At 48.3% G+C, this 20,879-nt stretch overlaps 1 protein-coding gene across 1 annotated transcript in view; it reads left to right on the top strand.

Moving 5' to 3' along the window:
• Positions 1–11,024, top strand: part of LOC105822316 (putative transcriptional regulator encoded by LINC00473) — a 43,421-nt gene extending 32,397 nt beyond the window's left edge. The window contains 4 exon segments of the mRNA XM_012659273.1: positions 9,628–9,673; positions 10,597–10,648; positions 10,765–10,854; positions 10,857–11,024. Coding sequence (XP_012514727.1) covers positions 9,628–9,673; positions 10,597–10,648; positions 10,765–10,854; positions 10,857–11,024 — 356 coding nt within the window.
• The last annotated feature ends 9,855 nt before the right edge of the window (positions 11,025–20,879 follow it).

Below are 20,879 nucleotides of genomic sequence, written 5' to 3'. Positions count from 1 at the left end.
AGCACCACATGTACTCACCATCAAATTGGTATTAACTGATCAACACATAAATGCACATATAAGAATAACATCTATTGGATGTCGAGCAGGGGGAGCGGGGAGAGGGGAGGGGGAGGAGGGAGGAGGGGATGGGTATTTGCATACACAAAGAGTGCAATGCGCACCACCCGAAGGATGGACATACTTGAAATTCGGACTTAGGGGGGAGGGGGGGCAAGGGCAACATACGTAACCTAAGCATCTGTACCCCCATAATATGCTGAAATAATAAAAAAAAAAGATCAGTGGTAGCCAGGGATTCGCGGGAGGGCGGGGTGAGTAGGCAGAGCACAGAGGAGTCTCAGGACAATGAAACTATTCTGTGTATATTGCAATGGCAGATACACGTCATTGTTCACTTGGCAAAACCCATAGGACGAGCCAACAGGAAGAGTGAACCCTGATGTAAACTATGGACTTCAGTAAGTAATAATGTGTCCATGTTGGTTCACCAACTGTAACAAATGTCCCAGCCAATGCAACAGCGCAGATAATGGGGGAGACTTGGGGTGGGGGGGTGTCTGTGGGAACTCTCAATATCTGCTCAATTTTCTGTGAACCTAAACTTCTCTAAAAATTAAGTCTATTAATTTTTAAAAGAAGTATTAACCAGCAAAAAAAGAAAGAAATTTCTTCTCTTATCCCTTACGATAAATACTTTAGAAATTAATATTTAATCCATGAAATAGTGTAAGGGCTAGGCGGGGAGAGCCATTCACTAGACGGTCTGAAAGTGCTTTCATGAGAACAGAGAGGATCAGGCCAAAGTCTTAGCGCGGGTCCTAAGAGCAAAATCTAATACGTAAATTTTAATTAAGCTTCAATTATTCGAAAACGGTGGTTCAGCAGCAAGCTCGAAAGCCGATCTTCACTTCCCGAGTGTCCCGGTTTCATTTCGTAATTCCCTCTAATGCTGGACTGGAAACACAATTTTTGGTGGGATGTGAGTGAAGTCGCCAGGCGGTTTCACAGTTAGGAGAGGATGGAAATCCCACAGCTCTGGTTAGAGAAGCACTGTGGCCACTTTTTGCCCTTATAAAAATAAAAAGTGGTTGAGGAAACACACGTGAAAGATTTCCCTAGCGCAGAGAATCGTGCGAAGCACAGTCAGGCGTGTCGCATCCCCAGGCTGGAAGCTGCCGTGGAGTCTGCGCCGTCGGGGGGCCAGGCAGCTGCAGTCTCCACCCTGTTCCAGCGACAGGCCCTGCAGGGGGAGGAAGGGGCCCAGATTTCTTGGGCTTCAAGAGAGTTTCCCCCATTTCTTAAGAGAACAAAATTAAACGTTGAAAATTTCATTACAATTGTAATATTTAAGAATTGACCCCAATAGTCTGCAAGTTTCGGAATCGCGGCTGCAGGTGCGTGTGTTCCAGGAGCAGCTGTGTCCTCTCCAGCGCTTTCCCCACGGACCGTGAGCACAGCAGGCTCGTGTTGTGAGCTTTGTTACGGCGGTTCAGACATCTGATTTCGGCAAAATCTAGTCATGACGACACGAAACGTAAGCACGGTTTCTTTAGGAGCTGTGGGGTCGTGCTCAGTGACAGATCCGAATCTGTTGAGGCCAGGGCGACGGCTGCGCTCAGGGGAACGTGGCCAGCAACGGAGCTTAGCCCCGGTTTGGGGGTGCAGCAGCTTGCGGCCGACAGGGCGCCGGCAGCCAGCACGCGCACGTGGAGTCCCCTCCGAGGGCCAGGTGCGTGGCCTGGGAAAGCCATTTAATTTCTCCGTGCCTTGTTACCCCCCTATGAGAAACTGAGGAGAGTAACAGGACCTATTTCAGAAGGCTACTGGGAGGATGAAATAACACACGTCGGAAAGTACTTACACCGCCTGGCATAGGACATTCTTGATGAATGTTAACACCGTAAACTATCAGAGCAAGCGTTTGATAAAGTCCCAATTGAAGAATTTCGGCTAGCCAGCTAGAGCAGTGCCTGGCCCTCTGTGGTCCTCACTAAAAGTTTGTTGCGTGAATAAATGGAACAGGACTACCTATTAGGAGAGAGCAAGATCAATCTTTGCATGGAGGAGATGTACCTCTGACCCGGATGGGGAAGATTCAGAGCTGGGGGAGAGAACTGAACATGAAACCGGAAGGAAGAGCAGGCGGAGGACGGTGCTAAGAACAGCAATGAGCCCCATCTAAATGGAAGGACCCGTGCAAGGAGACCCAGCTGGAAAGGAAGGCGAGGGCCAGGTGGAAGAGACCTTGCGCGTGAGGGTCCTGCCGTTAGAATTTCACATCATACACCTGTGAGGGGGGTACGAGGGCGCTGGATCTGGCTTCGCTAATGAGAAGCAGTTGCCAGGGTGTGAGCTGTCGGTAGGGAGACCAACAAAGAGGTTGCGGCAATTTATCTGGGAGACGCCGAGCACAGCCACGAGGGTGGTCAGCCTGCAGATCCGAAACGCCCTGAGGAAGGGATCTGAGGTTGGGCAGAACAAAGTGTGACAGAGTGAAGCAATCTGAATTGGAATTCTGCAAAGCTTAGAAATGAAAAAAAAAATGCAATGATCATACTCTATTAGAAGATATAAAATAATGTTGAAAATGATGTTAATGCAGTCATTTGTTACGTTGACTGTGACCTAATTTGTCACTTTACATAACTGGTGAATCTAGTGTGATTTTATGTCATTTTGGAGGTGGTTTTTCAGGTCCCATCCCTTCCCCCTCCAGCTGGCCAGACATCCCTAATCAGAGAGTGTTGCATCTGTCAGCCTCGACAAAGGCTTCTGCAGCCCTAGTCACCCCTTAAACTGACTTTTAGAGCTTGAGTGGGCGTACAGTGGCATGATATGTAAGAATCAAGCTAATCAACGTGTTTTATCAATCCAGTCAATGCGAGAGAACAGTGTCCAAATAAATCAGTAACTTTCCAAACAGGACACATATACTTTACTAAATCAGGATGAGAGATCAGATCTCCCAACTTGTACTCCAGTTTTATGTTATGTTATTGAATTTTCACCATCGATTTTGTTTACCTGTCTCTCTAGTCCTCGTTCATCTCTGGGAATTTAACGAGCTTGGGGTGTGCATCATCCCTTGAGCAGATTTCCCCCTTTTTAGTGCTTTGGACTCCCAGGGCTCAGCAGAGAGTGGTATAATCGAAATCTGTTCTCCTAATCCACCGGTAACCTCCCAGGCCGGACGCTGTCCTCTGCTGTGAAGGCCACGAGCTGCACTCCGGTCTGCACGGGCATCGGGAGTGTCTGGGGTTGGCCACTTGCTCCCACACTCTGTGTGCAGTAACAGGAGGTTCCAGGAAGAGGCAATCTGTGAGCAAAGCCTTTCCGAACTGGAGCTCCTGCCAGGTGTCCTTCCTAGGGTGCTTACAAACAGGGAGCAGGTAGAGTACCCTCACCTTAAAATAGAGATTAAAAGAAGCAAGCTCCTCACTCATTCTTTTGACAGAAATTATAGGCTAAAAACTAGAGAAGCTCTCAGTGTGCAAATAGAAAATGTTAAATGCTACTGTCCACCATGTTCCTGTGAGTGAATTATGCTGGATTAAAAACTTATAAATGTCAATCCATAAAAGCCTGTTAAAACATTTATGAAAGACTTTTCTGTATGTAGGAAGGATAAATACTGTAGCATTTTCTGGGCTCTCCTATTCAGATCATAGAGTATATTCCACCTTATTTTTTAGACATTTAAAATATATGAGAGAAAGAAGCCATATTTCTCAAGTAAATCTAGCTTCATTTGTAAAGACAGAGAACATAGCAACAACAAGGAGGTCCAGCTTAGGAAGGACAAAGGAAAAAACAAGAGACCGGACTAAATTCATGCAAAATAATAATTATTTTTAAAAGATATCTCTTGCATCAAAGCTCTTATTCCTCCTCCTATTTTAGCTCTTATTATAATTACATAATATTTTATTTTTTGATTTTCCCATTTTTTTTCCCCTGTGTCATCTTTGCTTCATATCAGCAACAAAAATAGCCGGGATGCAGTTGGCACTCAAACGATAACTACAAGTGATAAATGCATTCCTCCTTGGGTGAGTTTCTGGACACTGATGATAAAACATGGAAATAAATGCTTTTATTTACTATACCCCCTAAAAGGTTTAAAGACACCTAATCATGTAAATTGTAGCTCATAATACATATTTATGATGTGCCTAGAGTTCTTTTAAAAAGATCTCTTAAATTTTATGTTCAAGTATTTCTCTACGTGGGGTGTTACTAGGGAGAGATCCCACTCCGTAAGGTCTGCTGTGGTCTCCCCAGGGCCGATCGTATGTTTGCATCAGTTTGTTTTGTGGTTTGAGCTGAGCCGCCGGCCTCTCACAGGGCTGTGCTCCCAGGCACCTGCCACATGCACCGCCTCCAGCCCACATGCCGAGACTCAGGAGAGCCAAGGCATTAGGGAATAATTGTAATAATAAGTACCAGAAATTGCACCGTACTGCATGCCAGGTGGGTTTGCGAGGTAATCCATCCCAAACGGATCAGTTACTGTGTTGAACTGACTTCGTCTTGCCCTGGCGCCTGTGTTCCCAGTGATGGTGGAGAAAAATAACTTTTTGGTGAAAGGTAACAATCTCTTCTGGATTGAAACTACCTCTTTTTGTAAAATCGAGTTTCTGAATCCCTCAACTTACAGCTCGGATTGTTTACTAGGACAGTTTTCTGCCCACTCCTTCTCCAAAGTAGATGTCTAGTTGCGAGACAGACATGATGGCCTCCGAAGTGAGGGGGAGGGCCCACACGTGGTTGTGGTCCAGAGATGTCGTGTTCTGCTGCATCCACCTGCACTCGGGTAGCAGTGGAGCTTCCCTCCCCTGGACTCAGGGCTGCGGCCTCCGTCCTCCCTGTGTCCCCTGCTGTGGGGCTGGGGCTGCAGGGGCTCAGGCCAGTCCTCTGGGCATGGCCAAGGCTGAAGATCCTTCCACAGCTGGTTTTGTCCCACCTTGGCCCTCACGTAGGGTTCAGACACGTGCTCCATCTGGCCCCAGGTGCAGGCTGCCCACCCACAGCAAGCTTGGCTACGAGGCCACCGTGCTCCTCCTCTGATCAGTCCCTTGACCTGCGTCGGCTCTCCTCTCCCTTCCTCCCCAGGTGCACGCGGGAACTTCTATAACCAACGCACAGAGAGGAGAGCTACATGCACACGTCACATGCCATTTCTTCTCCGACGTAGCCATCGTGTTGCTGTGGAGCACTCCATGAGTGTCCTCCCAGAACCTTCCCAGTGGGGAGCAGGTGCAAGCTCCCTCTGCTGTCTGTTCCCCCGCAACTTTCTGGGCTTCAGCACCAGCCCCTCCATGCCCAAAGTGGGACCCTCCCCTCTGATGTCGTGCTGTTCTCTCACTGTGGACAGAGCTTCATACTCCCTTATCCTGATGGAGGGAACTGCCTCTATCCATCCTGAGGTCTCCCTATCTGTACTTTATAATAAACTCCTGGTTCAGGTCTCGACGTCTTATTTTTACTACGTAGAAGGAGTTTATGCATTTTAGAAATCTTTCTGTACATACAACACTTGGCTTTCAAGACTATTGTGTCTTTAGAGACTAAAGAAAGTTAATTTTGAGATTCAAAGTTGATCAGTGACCTCCTGGTTCTAGATTATATTTTCCATCACAAAGTGTAGAAAATTTATAGGGTGATTATATGTCAATTCTTTTCATCAAAAAAGTCCATTGTCAAGATGCATGTAGAATTATGATTTGACATAGCTTTTCCCTATTTCTTGTAATTTTTATTATAATATGATATAATTTTGTATAATATAATATTCTGAAATACAGTAGAAGCTTATGACTTCCTAGTCTGTTTTAGAGGACATTGCCTAATGTGACCCTTTGAAGAAGACCACACTTAACTGGTGCAATGGCAGATTCCACATCTGGGGCACATGGTCTTGCTGTGTCGCAAAGTAAGGCGGCTTTCAAGAACTAGGATTGTGCAAAGTGGAACCCCCCCACTCCCCTTGGCCAAATGTATGACAATATGACATCAAAAACAGCAATGACTGTAGCATATTATTACACATTGAATCAATGAAAATCCATGAGTCCGTGGGGAACCTCAAAAAGCAAAAGCTAGGAAAATACTCTTATGCAATAATTTGAGGTGGCAATTAAATCAACTCATTACGTTAAGAATTTGGTACCGGGGGAAATAATTATTTGTCTTGTCTTTTCAATATGAACTGCATTTTGGGATAATGAGGTAGCTCAGTTGATGAGAGAAAGCTCTGTTTTACAAGAAAGAAAAGGCCACCAATAATATAGAAAGAATGATTGATAGAATTAGAAAACCGACCATTAGACACATGGTCAGTGCAGATCCAGATGTTTGTTCTGAGGGGGAAAAGCAACTGCACGGTGGAGGGTGACAGGCCAGTCCTCCCAATCCACCGTGCACCTGGGCATCAGTGACCGTGGGTCAGCCTGGCTTTTCGTTTTTCCTGTCCTGATGCAACACGAAGTACACTGCATCACCTCGGGAGTGTTCTAACCCTAAATGTCTGATTCGAACTCATCAAGCCTTTAGCTCTGACTTCCAGTTTACAGGAAATATGGAAGGCAGAACAAAGTAAGTGACTCCATGAGCAACTCCCCGAGAAATCCAGAAAGGAGGATATGGTCTTTCACACAATTCAATGTCATCGAAAAAAGTTATGGTAGATTAAGGCAAACTGAGGAATATCACACGGTACAATGGAGGGTCCTCGATTGGATCTGATTTGGGTGAGCCAGCCAGAGCCAATATTGGGGCAACCGGGTAAACCGAACATGGGCTATGTGCTACATAAGGTGAAGATTTATTGAAATGGAAATCTGGAGCTGACTAACTGTAACAAGTGCTTATCAATAGTATGTATAAAATAATGTCATTTTAGGTATGCATGTGTATGTATAGATAGAAAAGATCTGAGTTATATTCAATAATGTGTGTACTGTGCCAATTTCTGGGTAGTAAAATATGATTTTTTAAATTTCTGCTTATGTGAAGGTCATGTAGTAAAGACTGAATGATATCTTTATTATTTTTTAAATTGACAGACGAATTTTATATATCTATCATGTACAGCATGTTTTAATCTATGTACACACACATTGTAGAATGGCTAATCAAGCTAATTAACATGAATAATCTAACATAGTTGTCATTTTTGTGGCAAGAACACTTAAAATCTATTCTCTTAGCATTTTTAAAGAATATATTAATAATATATTGCTACTAATCATAGTCACCATGTTGCACAATAGATCTTTGAGCTGATTCCTCCTTTCTAGCTGAAATGTTGTAACCTTTGACCAACATGGGGGAAAAGCTCTATGACATTGGTCTGGGTGATGAGTTTTTGGATATGACCCCAAAAGCACAGGTAACATAAGCAAACATAGACAAATGGGATTACATCAAACTAAAAAGTTTCTGCATAGCAAAGGAAACAATCAACTAAATGATACTTTTACATGTAATGATAGCACATTATGGTTGCTAGTGTGTTACACTGGCTGAAATACATTCACATGCATTTCCTCACTTGATTGAATTGTCTCCCTAGGAAGTGGACGGAGCAAGGATTATCACAACTGCTTGTCGTAGTATGCACATAGAGAATCTGATGGCCAAGAGACTCTGTTAATCATCGATTGCTACATAACAAATGTCTTAGTCTAGTCGGGCTGCTGTAATAAAATACCATAGACTGGGGGGCTTATAAACAACAGAAATTAATTTCCCGCAGTTCTGGAGGCTGGAAGCCCAAGATCAAGGTGCTAGCAAACTCGGTGTCTGGTCAGGGCCCTCCTGCAGGCTCATACGTGACACCTTCTTGCTGTGTCCTCACGTGGCAGGAGGGGCCTCTTTTGTAGGGGCTAATCCCACTCACGAGAGCTTGACCCTCATGACCTAGTCACCTCCCGAAGGCCCCACGTCCTAATGCCGTCACTGTGGGCGGGAGGATTTCAACATGTGGATTTGGGGGGAACACAGACATTCAGATCATAACAGCAAATTACCCCAAAACTTACTAGCTTAAAACAACATGCATTGTCTCCCCCATTTTGGAGGGTCAGGAAGTCAAGAGCAGCCTAGCTAGGTGGCGAGGCTCAGGCCCTCAGTCCAGGTGTGGCAGCATCTGGAGGAGGATGTGATGGGTCACTTTAGGTGCTATCTTGACTAGGTTGGGGTATGCCCAGGTAGCTGGTAAAGCGTTCCATCTGGGTGTGTTACGGTGTTTCTGGAAGAGAGTAGCATCTGAGTCAGCAGACTGAGTGAAGATCCGCCCTCACCATGTGGGATTGCACCGTTCAGTCCATCGAGGGCTTGAACAGAACAAGAAGGCGAGACGGAGGGAAATTCCCACTCTCTGTTTGAGTCGGGACATTCATCTTCTCCCGCCCCAGACTCTAGGTTCTCTGGGTTCTTGGGCCTTTGGCCTCTGGGCTGAAGAGATGCGCTGTCAGCTCCCGGGGCTCAGGCCGTTGCGCTCAGGCAGAATCGCAGCACCTCTGGGTGTCCGGCTCAGACCCAGATCACAGGACTTCTTGGCTCCCATCATTGCACGCGCCAATCCCCATCATAAATGTCCTCTGCAATACATCTACACCTCTCCATACCCATCCATCTACCTATCTACCTATCCACCCGCCTACCCCTCCCTGCGGTCCTGTCTCTGGAGAACCTCACTAATACGACGGTTCTCTGAAATCCAGAGGAGTTGTAATTGCAGGTGCTGCTGGCTGGGGCTCACCGTCCTGCTGCGGTGCTCGTGAGTGACATTTGTATGCTCCTGCCGCATTCACCTGGTGTCTGAGGGACAGAGCTGTGCACGAGCAAACTGAAACTCACGCGACACTCAAATTACTTCCTCACTTATCAGTCACATTGGAACAAATTCTCATTTTCAAAACAAGCGTTATAGTGGAGCTGGCTGTAGGTGACACCGTGGAAATTGGCAAACACTGTAAATCAGGGCTTTCCCCCCAGAGAGCCGGTTCTCAAGCAGTTAGTTAGCAGCAGGCTGTGGTTTCCAAGCACTTTATGCAGCAGTTGGTATATACTAAGTGCCTAATAAATGGTCAAAATTAACAAGTTTTCCCAAGTGGAAGTCGAGGGGGATTTGAATGGAACAAGATGCGGCTAGAAGCAGACGAGGCGACAGCAAGTGGGCAGGGCTGGGGGCTGGGCGGAGGAGCCAGCACGGGTGAGCGTGTGTGGCAGGGTCCCACTGTGGACAGAGGGGAATGGAAACTTCTGGAACACGTCTCCCTCAACACTCCCTTCTGCAGTGCAAAGAGACACTGAAGGTGACGTGTCACAAATTCTTAGCATCTTTGGTAATTATTTTCATGGCAGAAACAAAACAGGGAACAATAGCGAGCTTCAGGGAGACCTTGTTTTGTGAAGGCATATGAATATTTATCTATATCTAATCATACATTGCACTTTTAGTTTTCCCCTAACCGCCAGTGCACACGTGGCGTACTACAGTGTGGCTGTTGGCGGCCCGACTGGAATATTTAATAAACGAGGCAGTAACGGACATTTATTGAAGAAAGTTTTTATGAGGAAACCCAAACTGTGAAAGTTTTGAAGACGCCTGTCCCCAAGCACAGGGACCGAGTCGAGTCCATGAGCCACGGCGGAGGGAGAGGATGCTGCGCAGACGGGAGATGACACGGGCGTGCGGTCCCCAGAGGCCCCTCCTGCCCGGGGTGCCCGGGAAGGCGTGGCGGAGGGCGATGCTCAGGTCTCCTCCTGGAGCAGAGGTGCAACTGCAGGAGGAGGCGGGTGGCACCGCAGGTGACTGGTGGGCTCTGCGGAGAGTCGCAAGGCAGGGAGTGTTTTCAGAGGGCTGGATCTGCTTGGTTTGGGCAGAGAGCTCATGCCGGGGGGAATTGCCGCCTCCTGGGAGACAGTGCCTCACCCCCTGCAGAAACAGAGGTTTCAGGCAGGCCTGTGCCACGTTCCTTTCTACAGGCGCGCTGTGGAGGAACCCCCGCTAGCCCCCGTCTGCTCATCGTCATTCCGCGTGTTCAGCGGGCCTCATCTCACTGAATCCTGACAGCGACCCGTTCGGCAGCGATATGACAGCCCTTCTGGTATAAGGAAACTGAACCGAGGGAGTTTAAGTAACTTGCCTGAGGGCAGCTACTGAGTTTGAGATTTGGGCGCAGGTCCCAGACCGACTCCGCGTCTGGGCTCTTCACTGTCCACGCCACCTCCCCGCTGCAGCCGCACCGCCCAGGGCTGGAGCGTGTGCGCAGCAGTCCTCGAGTTTGCGGTGGATCGTGTGTCTTGCGAAGACACTATGAAGATGAAATAATGTAAGTTCCATCAGTGTTTTTCACAGAACCGTGTCCATTATTGCATCAAAATTTGGAGAAAGTTACCTTGATTCCCATATTGCATACATGATAACGGTTACTGGATTGCGCCTATCGCTAGTTCATTTCCTATAACTAATTACACTGCACTTTATTGCAGGTCTTTTGAAAACTGAGGGCTAGCGGTGGAGAGAACCCACAGGGAGGGACCCAGGAGGGGTGCTCCGTGGATGCGTTGGGCGGCCTCGGGAAGTGAGCGCCGCGACTGCACACCCACGTGCGTCAGAGCTGGGAGTGAGAACAGGGTGTGCCCCGCGCAGCGCCAGGCCGTGGCAGCTGATCCATCACGAGGGAAAACTGCTTAGGAGCCTCACAGGCACTTTCCGAGAGCAAATGTGTAAGAGGCAGGGCCGTTGCCCAGTCGGTCCCACCTTCCAATATAAAACGATTGTGGTTGATTTTCCCCGATTAAACTTTATGCTTGGCCTGGTTGATGGCAAGTAGCTGCCAGTACGTCTGTATGCTGCCTTGATTAGTTTCCACTGCATGTGTTTTAATACAATCTTCCTTTTTCCACATTTATTCAGGCCAACCCTGTCTGCAAAGATGTGGTTTAATGCCGATTTGAGTCTAGGTGCTACAGACTGGAAATGTGCTAACGACAGTACAACGTATTGCTGAAGGAATCTTTATTCTGAATGCTAAAGCAGACACCTAGTAAATAATTCTTGAGTAATAAAACAGGCGAGGCTCATGTGCTCAGTTCTGGGGGTGCTCCAATTTCACGGCTTGTCACTGTGTAAGGTTTGCCAGTCGCCTCCATTACACAGAAGTGGGGTGGCTAAGAGCTGAGAAATCCTATGACCTCCCCAACCCCAGGGCCTCTTTTGCTGCCCAAGAACCTAGGGTGGGTGGGAGTTGGGGTAACCAAGTGTTCCGCTGCAGTCAATTCGTCCATTGCTGGAGCTTGATTCTGAGTGGTTCTCCACGGAGGCCTATGGCATAGGAGAAAACAAGGACTTCCGGAGGCTCGTGTGGGTGGTAAAAAGGGCTTTGGAGCTAAGCAGCCTCAGTTGCAAGTCCAGTCCCGCGGGCTGCAGTCGCGTAAGCTTGAGCAAGTGACGGAACCTCAAAGAGCATCATTTCCTCACCTGCGTCTCCTTCTGAAGGGTATTCTGAAGACGATGCCATACATGTAATAGAATATGTCAAACACTTATCTAATACGCAAAGTGGTCAGACTTTTCTGTTACAGGAATAAAAATACTAAAGGAACCAAGTAACACAAATCTGAAACAGGTCACCTGTTTCATTCCTTCCTTTATAAAACCATATATAAGAATTTATTATATGCATGTACACAAATATTTTTATAAGTGCAAAAATGTGACATCTGAATGCGATTTATTGATTTTCAGATATGAATGCACACATACACTTTTACATACGCGGGCTTCCCTCGCTGTGTGAAATCATTACTGAACTTGCTAGCTGAACTCCAGAACAAGAGGATGTGGACAGAAAGGGATACCTGTGTGTCTGTGTGCACACGCAGCTTTGTGTTATTGTTTGATTTACTAAAGAAGGATGTTATACACATTTTCTATCTCTTGGCTCAATCATTGCACTGCCTGAGTCAACTGGAATATTCTAATTCTCCGTGCTGGCTGCATCTGCGGCATAGAGGCACCGTGTTTATTCCCCTATGGAGGGGCATTTACATGGCTTCCAGTATTTTGGTGCCACCAATAATGCAATAATATTCTTGTGCATACGTCCAATGTACTGAGGATGCTATTTCTCTAAGCAGAATTTCATTTCCCATTTCATCCACCCTGCTCTTCTACTCACATTCAGGTCAGTTAACTCGGCTATTTATTGCCAGCGTCTGCGTGTGGTGTTTTGGTTGGTTGGTTTTTGTTTTGTTGTTGTTGCTGTTTGCTAGACCCTGACTACTTCAGAGCTTCTTTATTTCTGTTTCTCCAGTAAGTACTTGACAAGGGGCCTGGGCCCAGCGTTTTGGAAAACATCAGGGCTCCGTCACCGAAGAAAGCCCCAGGTGGGTTCTCTGGGGATCCTCTGGGGACCTGAATTATGGCCCAGGGATGACGGTGCCACGGTCCAGTGAGCACAGGGCCCTGGGCACCCTCATCTGAAACTCTTCCACATTTAGTAACATTTTAGCCAAATGCCAGCTTTCTTGCATTAGTTCATTAAAAAGTTGCACTTATCACATAGATAAACTATAAACAGAATGAGCATGTTATGAAAACATGAAGAGATACGAGAGGATGATTCCTTCAGTTGAATTGGGGACTTAGCCGCACGTCTGCAGTGTATTCAGAGATGCTCACGTTGCCGACGGCCTCCACGCCATGCTCTTCTGGAGCCGTTTGCTTTGGACGACAGGGCTGCGCTGGTCGTTCACAGGTGGCTCTGTCTGAGAGCTGGTTTCATCTGGGCATTTCACCTTGAGTTACTGGTGTGTTCATAGTCGTGCTTCAAGCAGTTTTTTTTACAGAGATTCTTGGCTTACTGGGGAGGGTAAAATGTAACATACTTAGGCTTTTGACATCAGCAGCCTGGTTTCTGACTTTGGAAGTCCTGGTGAGAGAGAGAAGAAGTAGAGACCCACACAGGACCCTCCCGTGTGGGGTCTGTGCCGATGTCTGGATTTTTTTTTTAGTGTTTATTATCAGTCTTCATACAGCAGGAGCTGCCTTCTAGAGTCCTGAATTCAGGCTTTGACAGGCGACGATCTTTGAAATTAGCAAGGCCAGTTTGGTTAGCGTTTATAAAAGGCTAGGTTGGTGTAGCGCCAGTAGATCCTAAGTTGTGTCCTGTTTTGGAACTTGGGTGGTGTGTGTGTGTGTGTGTGTGTGTGTGTGTGTGTGTGTAATCGTGATTCACTGCTCTTGACAGGTTCTGTGCAGTGGCCAGAAGTTCATTCTCAGCCTGTGGTTATGTAGTTGCCAAAGTGACTGTTTGCTATTATTCATTGCTGTTGACGCTTTGTTCATTCAACAAGTATTTATTGAGCCCTACTACGTGCCAAGCACTGTCTGGCCCATGAAGACACTGAGATGTGTACTGTACCCACTCTTCCAATAAATACATTTTTGGTAACTTGTAAAAAAATTATTCAGAGACATAAAAATAAGAAGAGCTCTATTAAGGACAAGTTTTTTAATACGTAAGTTTACCTTGGATGCAATATGAGACTGAATTCCAATGCAAAGTTGTTTTAAGGAAATATAAAAATCTCACCATTCAAATGACGTAGGAGAAAAGTTATTCTGTGGAATAACAGAAACTAAATAGAAGATAAAAAGAGACCATTAAAATCTGCGTGTTAGCCAACGACTTCTTATCTTGTACTTTGCGGGGGAAGCAAATGAAAGTCTTATTGCATCTCAAGTAGATGCACCGGTTCCTTTCGTGTTGAGGATTAGACGTCGTGCAGGCAGGAGGAGCTTGCTGGACTAGCGCAGCAGGCTAATCGGCCGGCTTTCCTCCAGCCGTCAGCGGTTTCTGAGGCCTCAGGGATGCCACACAGGATACAGGCAGAACTGCCTTGTACATGGCCAAAAAATCGTTGTGGTCACCCCTTAACTATATAGAAGAACTTTGCCCCAGTGCAAGTAAACGGCCTTCCAAAATTTGTACACACAGGTCCCTGACAGTGTTCCCGTGTTTGGCCCTAAGCAAACCACCTCTCAAATCACGGCTGGGGGCTTATTCCACCAGCGCGTTCCTCCCAAAGCACAAATACCTCCTCTCGGATCCTGCAGGAAACACCTGAAGGAAGACAACTTAGAGGGGTGGTAATGCTTCTCACGATTGGGTTGAAAAGTGAGGATATCGGGGGAGAGTGAGGCTCCCTTTTAGCCTCTAGCCATTCTCCACCAGCCTGGGCTGCCTCTCCTTCGTCAGCCAACACGGTCCAGTCTCGCTCCTGCGGTTAGAGTTTCAGAAGCTCATTCCTCCTGGGTGGCGTTCATCTCTCCTTTCTCTCAGAGCCGACATCCTCCTCCTCTGCAGGTCTTTGCATTCCTTCCTAGCCCACCCCACGCCTGCAGCCTGCCACGTGCCGCGGACACGGCCAGCAGCAAGGACACAGCCCCTCCTGGTGACCGACCTGCTCTAACAGATGGGTGTGGCGTTTGACCCCAGGATCATCACTTCTTCCTTCTTCTCGAATATCTTCTCTGGATTCCCGAATCCCTCCTTCCAGTTCTCTTTCCTGCTCTGTGTCCATCACCTTCCCGTCGTCTGCCCATTTGAAATGGGGAGAGGCGCAGGGTCCTCTCCATCTGCTGCCCCTTCTCCACATTCCCTCCACGATCATCCCATCCGTTCCTCTGGCTCCAACCCTCTCAGTTCCACAGCTAATATTTGGACCGGTCCCCTGGCAGCCACCCCCACCCTGAGGCCCGCAGGAGCCCCCAGCCGCCAACCATCCCATTATCATACAGGAAGACCCTTATTACATCCAAGATTCTGAGGGTTTTAGGAGCTTCGTGCCAGGAACCAGGATTCAAACACCAAATATAGGAGTAAAATATCCTCCTAGTGCCCTATCTACAGGGTTTCAGGAGCTGTGTGTTGGGAATGGTGGAGGGTGACAGAGACCAACACATGTGTTTCTTGTCATATCAGGACATCATGCCCAGTCTTCCTTGCAGTAAGAGATGGTGTGTGACCGAGCCCTCGCCGTGGGACGTGCGGAGACACAACGTGAGCCGCTTCTGGGTCTGACCTGGGGAAGCTCCGCCACGCCCTCGTCCACGCCCTTGTACCTCCTGGGGTGCTGGAGACTCGAGCTTGACGGAGCCACACGCTGGAAGGTGCCGGGCCCTGCCTGACCGCACGGAGGAGTGTGAGCCACCTCCTCTGTCCAGTGGGGAAAACGAGTCTTGGTGTGTCGTACTTTGCTCTTGAGATGCTCTCTCATCTTTTGAATCTGGAAACATCCTCGTTTTGCCAGTGCATAGAATGGTGTCAGCGCTGAAAGACAGAACGTGTACAGAAGTGCTGCGGCAGCATTTGCAAAAACATGTTCCACAGGACTCTGCGTCCACAGACGAGGAAGAGATGTGTGGCCAGCAGGAATTTCACAAAAGTAAAGGCACAAAAATTACAGCTTAATTTTTCAATAACTGACAGTAACAACCATCTCCAGTTCCCTTTCCCACATGCTAGACAAAAACGTGACACAGTCGCCTGAAAATAAACTCCAACAAGCTGCCAGTCATCATGTATTCAGTCTCAGGGGCGGCGGGGTTTTCCCTCCCCGGATCTCGCACTTGCACGGGGTCCTGAGGCTTGGGCCCCCGGGAGAGGAGCTCTGGTCCAGGGTCACTGAAGGGCTCAGGTGTCCTTGTTGGTCTCTGGTCACCAGACTCTTTCCCCACTGAACTGTGGTCCCTCATGTCTTCTGGGTGTGGGATCCATGGGCCCACTGACAATTTAGGGACTGTTTTAGGTCCTCTCGTGTCTAGACACTCCATGAAGACATGTTTCCTTCTGCTGCCCAGCAGTGCTGTCAGCGGGGACTCGCTGCCTTCTCTGTCTTCCCCAAGTCATCCCAGAGTCCCAAAACCTAGGGAGCGGTTCTGTCCCCCTCAGCAGCCTCCCCAGGCCAGGACTCACCATGGGGACGGCTCTGTCGGGAGTCCACCGCAGCGGGTCTTTCTGTCCCTCCCCTTTCATTTTCCCTTTTCCCAGCCCCGGGAACGCTGTCCCGTGTCCCTGAGTGGGAGGGGATGCAGGGTGGGAGCCCCCTGCCATCTCACCTGCCTTTGCGCTGATGTGCGGAGTCTGCAAAGACTGAGACCCTCGGAAACACAAACCCATTCCTTTCTCAAGAAATCCAGCTCTGACACATCAAAACCTTTGGTTCTCGACTCTGTCATCCTGCTCTGACTTTTAAAGAGCTCAGTTAAAAAAGCTTAACAAAGCTGAAACGCCTTATTAACCTCAGGACTTGCTGCTGGAGCCTTTGATAGACGAGTGTGTATCGTGACCGTCCAGCAAAGAGAGCGGGCAGGACGCGTGGTCAGGACTTCCTTGGTCACTGAGCCCGGCTCCCAGGGCTGTCTCACTGCGAGGAGCACTGGCACCTGGGCAGGCTGCAGTGCTCACCTGCACTTCCCGAGGTGCCCCTGTGTCTCTGCCCACCTGCCCCGGAAAGGGACTCTGTCTTCCAGCACCAGCTGTCGATGACAGCCGCCGGGTGTCAGCCTCCTGGTGGTCCCACGACCCAGGACGCACTAACCCCCCGTTCTCTCTCACTCCTGCTTCTCGGCGACCTCCCGTAACACATTCCTCGGTTAAAATTGCTGGGTACAGGAGAGCCCGGCACGCTGTGTGCTACCTGTAGTTTGGGAAAAGAAGTGACTGTAGGGGAACAGCCCCTAGGAAAGCTGTTTTTTGTTTATTTCTTTTTAGAAACAATAAAACTTTTTATGTACAATCTTTTCCATATAGAAGACCCTTGTCTCCCAGAGCTGTGAGACAAGGAATCGAAACATCAGCTGTAACCCTTGGAGGCTGCAAAGCTCTGCTGCTGCAGGGGAAAAAATACTTTTAAACATTCAAACATCCTTAATATTTGCCACCTTATTTTATGTTTACATCGGCAAATAATCTGTGCTCAATAATAAGTTTTATGACAAACGATGTAATTATTTCTGCCTCGAATCCCTCGTGGAAAGCAGTGCGAGCAGTGTGCGAACGTGAGCGAGCGCAGACGCAGGGCGAGTCCGCGCTGGTACGGCGGGTGTCCTCTCTCCTTTCAGCTCTTCTTCAGCAAGTACGCACGGAGCACCTGCTACGTGCCGGGTACCACTGTAGACAGACGCAGCATCTATCTTGCGAACACGCGGTGAAGGCGGGCTCGAGTCCATGAGACACAGTAAGTGCGGTGAAGGCAACACGACCAGGCGGGAGCTGCTGCCCCAGCTGGGTGGTCGACAGAGACCCGCAGGTGGTGACATGGAGCCGAGGCCCGCGGATGGAACGAGACCACCACGGGAAGGTGGGGGCGAGAGGAAAGGAATACGTCGCTTTGTAAAATCGAGTCATATTTAATATGCACGAGATCGCCATCTGCTATTGCCCAGGCGCCGTTGGCTGGGACGGTTGGTGACGGCGCCGTCAGGGATCCGCGCTGTCTCGCTGCTTCTCCGCGGGTCCTCCCCGAAGCTCCGCTATCCCTCAGTGCCTGTAGCTCCCCGCGGGGCTGGGCCAGGCGGGAGGCCAGCTCCTGTCCCAGAGGAGGAAGGCGAGGCTCCGAGCCCGGCCCCATCCCGAGGAGCCGGCCGGCTGGGTTGTAAGAGGTGATCCACGAGCCCGGGACTTTGCCTTGAACTCCCCCAGTGAAGTAAGTTACTTTTCAAAAACAACGGAGCCAGCTTCTCTCCGCCACTTGCTCCGTGCACAGGAATCATGTCATCGGCAGTGATGGGGAAGACGTGCGCAGCGTGGGCTCCTCTGAATAGTGATGAACAGCGAATCCTGAGGACCTGCTGAGGGAAAAAAGTTAAGGAAAAAATCTGACTCGTGGAACTCCGAGGCAACTCTGGCCTGTGAATGGAGGGGAACCACGTTATTCACGGCCGTGCCTCATTTCTATTGCGTTTTCCCTTTTCACTGGGCTGGCCACGCCTGCAGACTGAAGCCGCGCAGCAGGACGATGCAGGGAAGGTAGTAGATTGGGGGAAATTTTTCATTCCCGACTGCTGGGTGGGTGCCCACGGCCTCTGCCCTCTCCTGGACCACTCCCCCCGACCTTGCTCTCCGGGAAGACCCCTGCGGACATCCTCGGCAGCCCCATGGGGGTGTACAGGGCTATGAAGGCTCTTCCTGGAGAGCACGGAGGAGAAAAACCGTGTGTTTCATTAACCGGTGGCTGCGGGGCAGTGAGCATCCTCATCCACTGCCTCTGTGCCCCGAGCCGAGGTGGCTGCCCAGACTTTGGGGGCGCACCCGGCCTGCCTGCCCGAGGCAGCCCTGTCCCGCTGGCGCTGGGCGCTGGGCCAACTCCAGTGCTCACGCCGCTGTCAGCTCAGATCGTCCTGCATGACTGTGGCCACAGGGATGCTGCTCGGACTGTGGAGTTAGGAACATTTATCCAAACCTGGGGGGAATGGATCCTGCCAGAAAAACATTTTTGTTACTTTGTGATTTTCTAGTAGCAAGCTCAAGGCCCCCCACACGCAGGAGGGCTGCCACCAGGGGTGTGCCACGGTGCTCCAGCCTCATGAAGTGGCTATGCCAGGCGCCACGAGCAGCCGGGTTGAACTTGAGTCATTGGAATGTTTCTGAGGGCCCTTCGCAGAAATGTCGGCATAAATCCACGGGAACTTCTCCCGAAGAACAGGGCAAGAGAAATGACATTCCCTGTATCAACATCAGCTCCGCCCTTCCCAGAAACATTGAGAAGCAGCATTTACCCCCGTTTTAACCCTTCCCCATTTCCAGCCACTTCCTGCACCATCAAATCTAATCTACAGAGGACACTGCTCAGTGCTTTATAAGCATCTCGTTTTATTTCATTTGTTTCTATACCGATCATTTCATTAACAGTTATTGAATGCCTACAATGAGCAAGGCTGTGGATTGAATTAATTTCTTAGTGAATGGCTGTTGTGTGCCTGACAATTTAGTTTTATTCTCACAGCAACCCCATGTGAGGAAGGGTGTATTTCCCTCATTTTATAGATGAGGCATGAGAAGCTCCGAGACACAGATTCACTTGCCCAGGGACACACAGCTTCCGAGGGTGAGAGCTCGGATTGGAACCTGGAACTGTATGGCTCCAATGTGTACCCTTCTCATTGTGTAATTCTTCGTCTCTCATCCCAAGACTGCACCAGAAGCTTCTCGACCAGAAGGGCCAGCTCTTGTACTCATTCATTTCCCGGAGTACACTTGTGGGACACAGTGTAGTAGGGGGTGAGCAGTGGCTTGTTGAGAAAAAAATTGCATTTCTCTTTGAGGTCCTAGAGCTCACCATAGCTCCCAACACTCAGAAGAAGGTGCTAGATTAGGTCTGTTGAGTGTAGAGTGAATGCGAGAGAGTCAGAGACAGTCCAGGCCTCAGTGATCAACACCCTGGGATGCTGGCACCACTAGGCTTTTGACAGTGAAGGCAGCTTTGTCTCTTTCCCCGTGGAGTGAAGGCTCGTCGGGAGATGTTCCCCTTTCTCCTGCCAGTGCCGTAGGAAGGGGTTGGAGGAGCAACACTGAGTCCAGAGTGAGGGGTCCAGCAGTGTACAGCTCCGAGCTCGGCCAGCTGGATGGCAGGTGTCCACGCACTTGCTGGCCCAGGGCTCCCTGAGATCCTGCAGGGTGCCTCCCAGAAGGTTCCGTGCAAGCACGTATGACTTAGTCTTGTTTGGGCTCCATTAACCTGTTTTAGCCTCATTTTTCAACCAATCTGTTCACAGTACAAATAAGAATGAGCCTATGCAGGCACCCTGGGATCTCAGCTCTGACTCAGATGAAGATGCTCAGCAGGTGTCTTTGAGAACGTCCGTGCAGGACTCACGTTTCCCCCTTCATTACCTGTTTCTGAGTGTGAGGAAGCCTGAGCCTTAATACACTTACTTTAAGTGTATATAATATATATAATATCTATTTAATTATGCACAAGCATCACATGTAAATATTAAATATACAGATATAAAAATATATATACTATATAATATTTATGTTATAAATAGTATATATAAAATTATGTTAAATAATTTATATCTGTAAAATAGAGTAAAATTTAAAAATATATTATCATTCCCCTTAATAATATTCACAAAATATACATCAACAAAAGAAAATACAATGCCTCCCCAATTCTACCCCCAAACCAACACATACGACATCTTTGTGTATATTCTTCAAACCTTCTGCGTGTAGTCACTTATACATTTATATATTTCCAAAAATAATGTTTTATTGTGGTTATTACTTGTAGGCTTCCTTTTTAAAACTTACACTGTTGTGGATATTTTTCCATGCCAATAAAATAGTTTTACGTGATCATTTTAATATAGAAATGTAAATAATTTATTCAACACATCTTCTGTTGTTGGCTTTTAGGCTGTTTGTAATAGCAGCATAACTAATATCCCTATGGCTAAGTCTTTGTAGGCATACTTAATTGTTTTTGTAGGATGGATTCCTGGTAGTTTAAGTTCTGACATGCGTTTTTTAATGAATCTTAACGCACTTCCAGTAAGTCTGTCGCTTCAGCTAGCAGTCAAAGTCTTGCCCTGCCCAGGTCTTTATATGCAGCTGCAAAATCTGGAGAAATGCAACATGTTTCTGTTGGACAATGAAATTCTTTCTGATACACAATACCACATATTTTTTTATTATAAAATAGAATTATTTTCAGGAGCTCTGAGGCTTAAAGATCTTTGTAGTGACCCATGAAGCCATCTGAGGACAACGGGAGCCACGTCTGTCTGACACGTCCTTGACGTGGGTGGGATTGTGTGGACAGTCTGATTTTGGGGTTGGATGCCGGGCTCT

Source organism: Propithecus coquereli, unplaced genomic scaffold (genome assembly GCF_000956105.1).
Source record: "Propithecus coquereli isolate 6110/MARCELLA unplaced genomic scaffold, Pcoq_1.0 Scaffold601, whole genome shotgun sequence".
NCBI classification, from domain to species: Eukaryota; Metazoa; Chordata; class Mammalia; order Primates; family Indriidae; genus Propithecus; species Propithecus coquereli.
Note: the sequence above shows the minus strand (reverse complement) of the source record. Positions and strands in the feature narration are given on the sequence as shown.